The 12,621-nt window shown below is 39.4% G+C and overlaps 1 protein-coding gene across 1 annotated transcript; it reads left to right on the forward strand.

The window, feature by feature from the left end:
* The first annotated feature begins 7,658 nt into the window (after positions 1–7,658).
* Positions 7,659–7,997, forward strand: LOC107627372 (uncharacterized). Its single transcript, XM_016330211.1, has one exon. It carries the CDS (start codon positions 7,659–7,661, stop codon positions 7,995–7,997), a length of 339 nt encoding a protein of 112 aa, XP_016185697.1.
* The last annotated feature ends 4,624 nt before the right edge of the window (positions 7,998–12,621 follow it).

Genomic DNA, 12,621 nt, shown 5'->3' on the forward strand with positions numbered 1-12,621 from the left:
CAAATGTAGCTTGCTTTATTATTTGACAAGACACAATTGCTGGCTGAGCTATTCCACTTTTGCTTAAATTTATGCATCCACCCTTTAATTTCATGTTTCTAATTAATTTCTCCCACGCTGAGGAATGAATGTCAACTTTGTTATTGTAAAGAATGTTTGTATTTTATTTGTAATTCACATATTAGGAAATTATTAATAGTTGTTATGACTTTGATTTTTGGTATTTTGTTAGAATGCTATCATATGATCAAAGTATATTTTTTTGTTGACAAATTCATATATGTTGGATTGGTTGATTTAAAATTATTGGTCATTGTCCGAATTACTCTTTTAAACTATGATTTAAAATTATATATGAATTTTGTAAGATGTTTTTTAGGAAGATTAAAAAAGGAGAACAATAGGTTACTGAACAAACTTAATGCTACGCTTAAAAAGAGTGGTCATATTGTACAGTAGTTATCAATAGCCACGTTCGAAAAACATAGCCATAACCACACTATTGGCAAGCTTAAGTAGCGTAGCCATATCTTCGACTATTGGCACGCTTCAAAAACGTAGCCATATATTTACTATTGGTACACTTTAAAAACATAGCCATATCTTTTACATATGGCCACACTTTTAAGCATGGCAACAGATAAAAGCATGACAAAAAATAAAGCGTGCCAATAGATCGACAAAAGTATAACGATAGAGCAACCGACACGCTTGCAAATGTGATCCTATCAAAAGCGTGTCGGTAACTCAAAAAGCATAGCAAAAAGCTATCGTTGTGCTTTTTTCAACTTTTGGCCATGCTTTAAAAGCATAACAAAAGCGTGGTTTTCTTGTAGTGATTGCTACTGCCTGTAATTTTTAGTGTTCTTCTCAAAGGTCTTGTAATATCCGTAAGCACCTATTCCTTGAGAATTCTCTCCTCCTTTTTCCTCTTTGTAAATAGGTCCACATCTAAGACTCTTCCGAATGCCTTCCCACAGCTACAACTAGATCTATACATGAGCAAACTTTTCTTTCTTGATGGTTTTATTTTTCTCCTAGATTTTTAAATTCAAGACATAATTCTTGAACAGTCAAGGTGCTCCTTTTCCAACCTAATCAGATCAATCTCTTTATCAAAGAAAAATTAAAATAAATTAATTATCTCCATAATTTAGAACTTTAAAGCTATCTGGTTGTCTCCATATCGCAAAGAGCGCCATTTCCATAATTCTAGCACTAAAACCTCTATCCGAGAGTAATTTGCCGACCAAACTTTTCGAGCAATTTTCCACTCCTTCTCAGATATCTTTATCATTAAGCTTAATCACTTTATCCTCCTCTTCCTTGTTACACCAAGACTCACATGATCAAGATTCAAAGAGGCGATAGTCGCTGCCATTGTAGTTTGAATAGACTCGGAGAAATCTCTCAAAATTTGGATATAATTCCTCTTAAATCCTACCAAAACACTCAAAAATCCTAGAGTCAAGGAAAATAATTGCACAGCATATTTCATGCAACAAATAATTAGTTTATGCACAAATTTTACTAACGTACACTAAGATCAGTTATGCACCTAGAATATGTTTTCACTGCATAGAGACCGAACAAGTTGATTATGGTGCTAATAATCTAGAAGCAGATGATTTGTAAACTAAATAATAACTCTTTACTCCCAATTTCTCAGTATCACTTTCTTAGCTTGCTCTTTGAATAATATGTTGTTAACTTCTTTTTTAGATATGTCACTTGCATTATTATAAATTATTTTCGAAGGTTCTTAGGGGGAAAAAAGAATTATGTTTGACTATAAATATAGAACCATACTTTTTTATCTTTTTATCTAATAGATTGTCTTATATAATTTTTATGTTGATTTCTTTTTTGTTTTTCTATTTTTTACTATTGAATGTCCTAAGAGATTTTGCATCTAAAAACTTACAAAACCTCATGAGTTGCATGGGCCTTCAACTAAAATATGTAAATGTAAAATCTACTTATCTATTCTAATCATACACAATATGTTGTGTGCTTTCATGCACTATTTGGTTTTTTTTTTTAGTTTTTCTTTTTCTTCCTAAAACTCATCAACATCAAGTGAATTTTAGTATGCTTATACTATGGTGTTATGGTATTCTAAACAAATATTGCTAAAATAAAAATAATATTTTTTATTATTTAACAATGCTTTTTAAAGTGTTGCTAAAAAAGCGTTACCAAAATATAAAAAAGTATGCCTTTAATTTTAACAATACTTGCATAACTACCGTAACTATCATAAATATGGGCATACTAGAATAGTTGATCTTTTATACTAATTGATTTTGACTTTTTTTAAAGCATTATCCTGTATTGCACCTCATCAATTTTGTCTTTCACTACAAGACATTCATTTTAGCAGTAATTTTATATGAATTGTGACAATTTCAAATTGCCGCAAAATAATACTGCGATGCTTGTGAGAGCGTCGTCCTTTAAGGTGTGGGCATTGGTTTTTGCGCCAATTGTAAATCACCGCTATTTCATTTACTAGTTTTTTAAAAAAATTTGTGTAATTAAAAAAATTGGTAAAGATTAAAGCACTTGAAAATAGCCGATTCTTCAGCACAGCAAGTAATTTACACTTTGGGCAAGAACAAAATGTAAGTAATTTCATTTAAGATGAATGGAAATCATTTTTCTAATCTAATTTTTCAAATATTCAATATAGTGGAAGAAAAATTCCACTACAAATAAATAAACAAAAAACACAACTAAATACTCTAAGCATCTGTTAAAGAAGTCCCATATAAAAAAGGTCATGTGCTTTGCACTGAATAAAGGATCAATATGCTATTTTTAGTTTGTCTTGATGGTTTAAGAGATAAGCAAGCAATAATCTTATGGTTTCTATATTTGTAATGGGTGTAAATGATTCATCAAAATTAATATCCACTTAGTTTTATTTCTTGTAATGTCCCATCTTCATCCAACTTATTTTAAAAGATCCACTTTATTTTGATCATTTTCTTCCCATTGGAATCGGGTACAACAGTCCAAACCTTGCTTTTCTTAAATTGAAGTAGTTCATCTTTTAAAATTTTAACCCATGAAGAATTTTTAAATGTTTTCTCTATATTTGGAGGTTTAATTTGAGAAACTGGAGCTAAGTTGTTTAGCTTTCTTATTCTTAATGAAGATCTTGTAATGACACCTTGTGATGGATCTCCAATGATAAAATTATGTGGATAATTTTTTAAAAATATCCATTTCATAAGTTTGGAGCTCTTAGGGGTAGATTTGGATTCAAGTTGGGGCTTTTAAGATTTTTAGTTACTCCAGAAAAAAGTCTAGGGGACCAACACTTTATTAAAATTTGGCCAATACTTAACCAGTAAAGAAAAGTGAGTAATCCTACACTATTAGATGTAATCTCACACCATTAAAAATACTAATAATAATTAATTGATGACTACAAATAACAAAATTTGCTGACTTCCTAACACTCCTCATAAAATTGTCTCCTACAGAATTTTTTGTTATAGAATTTTCTAGTACAACTTGCAGTGAATCTGATTTCTCTTGGTCTTGAGTTTTATTCCTGATATCCTCAACATTAAGAAAACTTGGAACAACTTTAGGATAACATGTAATATGTATGATTTTTTTAATAGGTAACAGCATTATGGTGACATTTTTATCAAATTTGATTTTAGAAAGACCTCTCATTAATTTTTTTTTACAAGTTTAGAAATTTAAAATGCAGCCAAAGAAATTTTTAATATTCGAAAGATGAAAAAAGTGATATTTTGACATTTTAGTTCATTTAGAATTAAACCATACACATTATCATATTTCTTAGTAATAAATAAAATCTCCTTAAAAATTTCATCAAGAACAATGCATTCAAGCCTCTTAAAAGTCACTATATATCTTATATCACATAATTGACTAATACTCAAACGATTATACTTCAATTCTTTAATTAAGAATATATTGTCTATGAAAGTAAATTTTTTTTTACCTATTTTATTAATAATATTGTCATTTCTATCATCTTCAAAAGTTATAAATCATTCATTATATTTATTGAGTTTGATAAAAAAAAAATAAATTTTCGTTATGTGTTTTAAATATCTACTATTTAAGTATCACATATTTTTCTTTTTCTTTTCGAATTCCGCTAGGGAGCCAATGAAGAATCTTGACAATGTGTACAATGGGCTGGTTATTTAGCCCAATAGAGATAAATAATAAAAATCACTTCACATACTACCTAAATTTAAAAACTTTTATTCAGTTATTTAACATCAAATTTCAAATTTCAAATTTCAAATCTCCCAATTTCAAATTTCAAATCTTTAAAAAATTCAATTAGTTATTTCAAAAAAAAATAACCATCTGAAATCCTAATTTACTAAAGTATTTCACTCCAATACTCTCTTCTATTTCAACCGGCGGCCACTCCCACCTTCATCATCCCATTTCACCGTGGTTGCTTGGCTTGCCACACGCCACTCACCCTTAGTAAAAATAACCATCCACTTAAGGATAAAAATAATCATCCGCATACTTAATGAATTGAACATCTAACATATTTTAATTATATATAACTAAACCAAATCCAATCAAAATAATCATCTATATAAAATTAAAATAACCATCCGCATACCTACTAAAATGATCATCCTAAATTGACCATTAAAATAGAAGAAGATGAATAAACAGAAAAAATAACTATGTTCATCCAACACTTTAATGAATAAATGGTATGTCTGTAGTAAGATCTAATAATCAGTCTAGGAAGTAGTTGAATAATTCTATAGTTGGAACTTGTGGTAAAACATAGTTTGAAGGATTAGGCATGACAAAAGCGGCATTGTTGAGAAGCATATGGCTCAAATCATAAAAGAATCTAACTATGTTTGGATCCGAAGAAGAATAAGAGCATGGTAATATCCTTAGTGAGAAGAAGCTTGAAGGAATGGGAGAAAGCGAAGCTAGTTCAAAAGAGTAGCGTGAAAACAACGGCAGCAGCGTTGGGCTGAGCGTCGGAGAGTGAGGTGCGTTGGGCTGACCGACGGAGGTGACGGCGGGAGGATGCGGCGGTGTCGGTATGGCCGACAAGGAATTCAGTGACGCGAGGTGAAGACCGGAGAAGATGACGGTGAATTTTAGACGTGTATTGGAGGTTACGGTAAGATTAGAAATAACTGTACATAATTTGAATGAGTTTAAATGCTAATCCTAATTTTTTAAATTTTAAAATTTAAAATTAAATAATTAATTAATAATCTAATTTTTAATTTTATTTTTTTTTAATTTATTGTACACATTGTACATAATTAGTATATGTTCTAATACTTTCTCTTTTCTTAATTGTAAGGCAAATACTAAATTAAAAGAATTCAATTAATGACTACAAGTGATACAGAAAAATATTAAAGGCATTTATTCGAAAAGAAATAATAAAAAGGAGATTATACATGGATTTTTTTTTATAAATTAAATAAATATAATAATTACTAAAATAAATAATTAAAAAAATATTTACCGAAATAAATACCCCTAATTTTGCATGTATCTCGTTTACAGTGTAAGCGAGATAAGACAGTTGGACGCGACATGTGTATATCTCGTTTACAGTGTAAACGAGATACATGTATTTTTAAAAAATAATTGAAAATGATAAAAAAAATACTAATAATATCAATAATCCAAATTTTTAGCATGCAATTAGTACATAAAAAAGTTGGTAGAAGAGATTAAGATGGATATATTTGATCAATTAGTACTCAAAAAGAGTACTTAAAAAATTTTAGGTTAACTTATGATCCAATTATGAGAAGCGTGAGGTTGATGCATGATAAATAAAACACAAAAAGATTAGATAACCGTTTGCCCATTATTAGGAGAGGTTGATAGGGATAGTGGGATAGGAAGCCTGAAGTTGATGCATGATAAATAAAAAAAATGAGATAACCGTTTGTCAATTATTAGGAGAGGTTGATGGGATAGTGGGAAGAGAATTGAAACGGTTATCTCCCCACGTTATCTCCCACTATTCACGTGGGAGATAACCGTTTCAATTCTCTCTCGTCAACCTCTCTTAACTGTTTCAAAATTTTAAACGAAATAATTAAATATAATTTTTGAAATTTTAAATTTTAAATTTACGAAATTTCGTTTATTGTATGGGAGTACATAAAAATTTGAAATATAATTTAAATAATCTTATCCCAGATTCAATGGAGATGGATTGATTGGTTGGATGATTCCATTAAGAGTCAATCTAATATAACCGTGTTAATAGTGGACAATTTAACGGTGCACTTATGAACGTGTTAACGTGCTTATTTTAACTGGACAGTCTATCTTTCCTCTTATTCAAAATGGACGGTTTATCTTTCCTACTATTTGAAACAATCCATTTTTAAGAGTTTGGTCAAATTAAAAGCATTAGTATTTTTTATTATCTTCAAAAATTATATTTAATTATTTATAAATACATATATCTAGTTTACAGTGTAAACGAGATAACATATATCTCGTTTACACTATGTTGCGGCCCAGCCCAGCTGGCCACATAGCCAACCCAGCCCAAAATACAGTTCCACCCGACCCAAGCAGCCGGACTACGGGGTATCACACGTCCTGACCCTGACACGGACACCTCTCCTCCTATGGAGCCAGCTACCTCACAGCTGGAGCTAGGAAAATTCGAGGAAGGTGGGTCTGTCCTCGTGGGACCCACCCCTCTGACAAGGTATAAAAGGGGAGGGAGGCCCTACCCCTCGCTAAGGTACGTCACTACCATTTTTTTACTCACTGTTACCTGCGTACTTTCTGACTTGGGCGTCAGAGTGTCATTTCAGGTGGCACCCCCATGCCTCATGAAGAGCTCGAGAGGTCGTCAGCTCGCGCATCTTATCTACAGACCCAGACACAGGCTAATCCCCACCTTCTCATCTGGAGCACCCCTCTTACCCGTCCGAAGCTCCGAGCTACCGAACATTGGCGGCGTCTGTGGGGACTGCCTGGCCAAGATGGACTTTCTGTTAGGTCCCGTAGAGGCGGACAATGGAGGTGAACCACGCAGGGAGGAAATGGTCCCAAGAAGCGGCAGGGTAGCCTCAGTGACTTCCTCTCGCAAACGCACCAGATCCCCTTTTCGACAACCTGAGCTCCCTTCGCGCTCCTACGAGAGGCGACCATTCGGAGGAACACGTAGTGATAGTGCCAGAATAATACAAGATTTACGCCACAGAGTGCAAAACCTGGTGTGGGAGGTGGCCAACAGAGAGCACCACCGACCAACTCCAAGGCACGAGCGCTCCCGGTCTCCTCAAATAAGATGGAGAAGTCCCCGAAGGAGTCACTCCAGATGTACCCCGAGCCCCCGATTGGAGGCAGAAAGTCAAGGAGAAAGCAGGGAAGTGCCAAGGAGACGTCGAGATCCCGTGATTTACACCCGACCCCTGACAAGAAATACTGCAGAGGAGAACCGAGAAGACAGCAGAGAAAGACCGAGGAGAAGGCGACCACCCGTGATCATGGGGGCAACCCCTTTTTACCATTCGATCCTCGAGGTCCGGCTACCGAAGCACTTCGATAAGCCAACAGATATGAGGTATGATGGGACCCAAGACCCCTAAGAACACCTAACGGCCTTTGAGGCCAGGATGAACCTAGAAGGGATGGGTGATGAAGTAAGGTGTCGCGCCTTCCCCGTGACCTTAGCTGGACCAGCAATTCACTGGTTCAATGCTCTCCCTCAGGGTTCTGTAACCACCTTTTCCGACATCAGTCGCACCTTTCTAGCTCAGTTCACCACACGCATCACTAAAGCGAAGCACCCGATCCACCTGCTCGGGGTGACAGAGAGAAATGGCGAGCCGACCAGGAAGTACCTGGATAGGTTCAATGACGAGTGCTTGGAGATCGACGGCCTAACCGACTCGGTGGCCAGCTTGTGCTTGACGAACGGGTTGTTGAACGAGGATTTCAGAAAACATCTCACCACCAAGCCCGTGTAGACAATGCAAGAAATCCAGAACGTGGCCAAGGAGTATATCAATGATGAAGAGGTTAGCCAGGTCGTGGCAGCCAACAAACGGCAGCCCGCCTACAACCATACCCGTCAGGCCAGTAGCGGGGAAAGGCCCAGGGAACACTCCAGGAGGATACCGTCAATATCATTCGGACCCGAGGACCAATGGTTTGACGACTTATCAGAGAACCCTCCGATGGTGATCACAGCTAGAGTTGGAACTAGCTTAGTAAAGTGAATCCTAGTGGACACTGGAGCCGACTCAAACATCATATTTCACAATGTGTTTGATGCTTTGGGCCTCCGAGACGCCGACATAAAGTCTCACCGACACGGCGTAGTTGGCTTGGGGGATAACTTTATTAAACCAGATGGAATAGTCTCTCTACCGGTGTCCATAGGAGGAGGAGGAGGAGGGAAGAGGTTGGTGATGGCGGAGTTCGTGGTCTTGAGGGACTCCACGACCTACAACCTCATTTTGGGAAGAAAGACTATCAACGAATTCAGAGCAGTGATTTGCACAAAGCTGTTGATGATGAAGTTTGTTGCAGATGATGGGTCGATTGGATCCATCAGGGGAGATTTGGAAGCGGTAGTCGCGTGCGACAATGCCAGCCTCTCCCTTAGGAAGAAATCTAAAGAGGCATCCGGAGTCTTCCTCGCCGACCTGGACGCCAGGGTAGACGACAAACCCAAGCTGGAACCCAAGGGGGACCTCGAGAAGTTCAGGGTCGGCGACTCGGAGGGAAAGTTCACCTTTGTGAATAGAAACCTACCCCATGACTTGAAAGAACATTTGGTGGAAATGATCAGAGCTAATGTCGACCTGTTCGCTTGGACGCCGGCCGACATGCTGGGAATAGACCCCCTGTTCATGTCACACCACCTGGCCATGAGGGCAGAGGCCAAGCCGGTGGCTCAAAGAAGAAGGAAAATGTCCCAAGAAAGGGCGGAGGAGGTGGCCAGGCAAACGGCCAATCTACTAGAAGCGGGCTTCATTCGGGAACTCGACTACTCGACTTGGCTGTCGAATGTAGTCTTAGTTAAAAAGCCCAGTGGGAAATGGAGAATGTGCGTGAATTATTCCAATCTTAACAAAGCATGTCCCAAGGATTCCTTCCCCCTCCCCAACATTGATGCTCTTATTGACGCGGTGGCGGGATACCGATATCTGAGTTTCATGGACGCCTATTCTGGGTACAATCAGATACCGATGCACCGGCCAGACGAAGAGAAAACGGCGTTTATAATGCCAGGAGGAACGTACTGCTACAAAGTGATACCGTTTGGACTAAAAAATGCAGGGGTTACGTACCAAAGGCTGATCAATAAGATATTCAATGTTCTTATCGGCAAGACGGTGGAAATGTACGTAGACGATATTCTGGTCAAGACCACCAAAGCTGAGGACCTCATCGGCGACCTGGAGAACGTGTTCGCCTCCCTTCGGCGACACGGCATGAGGCTTAATCCGCTCAAGTGCGCTTTCGCCGTGGAAAATGGGAAATTCTTGGGGTTTATGATAACCCAAAGAGGAGTGGAGGCCAACCCAGAAAAGTGCGAGGTAATCCTACAAATGAAGAGCCCGGGATGTATGAATAATGTCCAAAGGTTGGCGGGAAGACTTACCGCGCTATCCCGCTTCCTCGGTGCGTCGGCGGCTAAAGCTCTGCCATTCTTCAACTTGATGAAAAAGGGGATAGTGTTCGAGTGGACCCCGGCATGTGAAGAAACCTTCAAGCACTTCAAGGAGATAATATCGGCACCACATGTCCTCGGGAAGCCTAAGAGTGGAGAAGTGCTATACCTGTACTTGGCAATAACCGATGAGGCTCTGGCGGCGGTCTTGGTGCGAGAAGAAAGAAAGATCCAGCAACCAATATATTTTGTGAGTAAAGCACTACAAGGAGCAGAGATGCGGTATAGTAAGCTGGAGAAGTTAGCATATGCACTCCTGACCTCGTCCCGCAGGCTGCGGCAATACTTCCAAGGACACCAGGTAATTGTCAGGACGGATCAGGCAATCCGTCAGGTACTCCAAAAACCCGATCTGGCGGGCAGGATGATGACTTGGGCTGTCGAATTGTCCCAGTACGACTTGCAATATGAACCCAGGAACGCGATCAAGGTTGAAGCCATGGCTGACTTCCTAGTAGAAGTCACAGGAGACCCTATCGGGACACCGAGCACACGGTGGAAGCTCCATGTGGACAAAGCATCCAACCAAACGTTCAGAGGAGCAGGAATCATCCTGGAAAGTCCAACCGGAGTTGTATATGAGCAGGCAGTCAAGTTCGAATTCCCGCTATCAAATAATCAAGCAGAATACGAGGCTCTGCTGGGCGGCCTAGTTCTAGCGAGAGAGGTCGGAGCCACCAGACTAGAAATATATAGTGACTCGCAGGTCGTGACCTCACAGATAAATAGGACGTACCAAGCCAGAGATTCACTATTGCAGAAATATCTGGAGAAAGTCAAAGAGTTGAGCAAGCAATTCGAGGAAGTCACGGTGCAGCACGTCTCGAGAGAGAGGAACACATGGGCAGACCTCCTATCAAAACTGGCGAGCACAAAGCCAGGGACGGGGAACCGATCTCTCATTCAGGGTTTGGTAAAAGAACCATCAGTGACCTTGCATTTAATCCAGGCAGATCCTTCCTGGATAAACCCAATCACTGATTTCTTGGATAGTGGCAAACTCCCTAGTGACGAGAAGTTGGCAAAGACGATAAGGCGAGAAGCGATCAAGTATACGATCATACAAGGCCAGTTGTTTAAGAAAGGACTTAGCCAACCCTTGTTGAAGTGCCTGTGTCCCGACCAAACGGACTACATGCTTAGAGAAGTCCATGAAGGATGTTGTGGTCACCACATCGGGGGAAAGGCCTTAGCCAGAAAGCTCGTTAGAGCCGGTTATTACTGGCCCTCTATGATGGCGAATTCTAAGGAATTCGTGAAAAGGTGCAGAAGATGCCAGGAGAACGCCAATTTTCACAAAGCGCCAGCGGCCGAACTGAGCCTGCTAACGGCCTCCCGACCTTTTTCCCAATGGAGAATCGATCTGTTAGGACCTTTCCCTGTCGGGCCAAGGCAGCTCAAGTACCTAGTAGTGGCCGTTGATTATTATACCAAGTGGATAGAGGCCGAGCCATTGGCTGGCATATCCTCAGCAAATTGTCGGAAGTTTATGTGAAGGCAAGTAATAGCCAGGTTTGGAGTCCCGGAAGTCGTCATCTCGGATAATGGGACGCAGTTCACCGATAAGAAATTCGGAAAGTTTCTCGCCGGCTTGGGCATAAGGTAGAAATTCTCATCAATTGAACATCCCCGAACCAACGGCCAAGTCGAAGCTGCGAAAGGGACCATGGGCAGACGAGTTAGCCTCGGTCCTCTGGTCCTATCACACAACTCAGCAGTCATCTACCGGGAAGGCCCCCTTCCGACTCACATATGGGGTAGATGCAATAATATCCGTGGAGATTGGTGAACCAAGCCCACGGCTACTCCTAGGAGGAGTCAAAGAAGCCGTACAAAAGGACTTGATAGACGAGGCTAGGGAGACGGCCCACTTATTGGAGATGGCGTTGAAGTAGAGGATGGCCCTGCGTTACAACGCCAAAGTACTCAGGAGAGAGTTTGAGCAGAGCGACGTGGTCTTGCGACATAACGATGTTGGACTACCGACACCTAGGGAAGGAAAGCTAGCGGCGAATTGGGAAGGCCCATACAGGGTGAATGAGGTACTCGGCAACGACGCCTACAAACTGGAACGGCTTGATGGCAAAGAAGTGCCGAGGACTTGGAACGCGAGCAACCTAAGGAGATTTTACCCCTAGCGGCCGAGGCACACTAGGCGAGCAAGCGTTCTACCGGTTCAATCGATTGAGTAAGACCTGTATGGTTATATGTGGGATTGTTTGCCCTTTGTTATTTATTTGCCATTACCTTACATTCGTATTACTTGACATTGCTATTTTATACCCAATTAATTTTGTTTGCGTTCAAAAAATTACCCGACCAAATTATTTTACCAAAGTAATTAGCGACGAAACAAGATGGTGCCCCGGGACTAATCACCCCGGGAACCACTAAGACAACGAAGGACGCAATAAATGACTGTCAAATCGTTAAAAGCCACAATTCGGCTCTGATAATTACCAACGAAAAAGGTAAACGAGTACAAGCAAAACCGCTAACTACCAGTAAAACGATAAGAAATAACGACCAAAGCATGTACTGAGAAAATGGTAAACAAACAATTTGTTACATGTACGCCAAAATGGCAGTCAAGTTTACCAAAATAAAGTATTCAAAGATATACATATTACAAAAAGCAAAGTACAAAAGCAAGACCACGTCACTTCTTCGGCATGTCAACAATTTTGCCATCCTTAATAGTCTTGAAGACGCTGATAAACCACTATTTTATGGTTTATCTTATGCTCAATTGAGTGGTTTATATCAATTCTTTACTCACTTATTCATGTAATCGCATGTTTTACGTTTTTCTTCCTGATTTGGTGCTATGATTGAAAACATGCTTCTTTGGCCTTATATTTGCTAATATTAATTCTCTCTTATTACCATTCGATGCCTTGATATGTGTTTTA

Source organism: Arachis ipaensis, chromosome B2 (assembly GCF_059453495.1).
Source record: "Arachis ipaensis isolate K30076 ecotype BB chromosome B2, ASM5945349v1, whole genome shotgun sequence".
NCBI classification, from domain to species: Eukaryota; Viridiplantae; Streptophyta; class Magnoliopsida; order Fabales; family Fabaceae; genus Arachis; species Arachis ipaensis.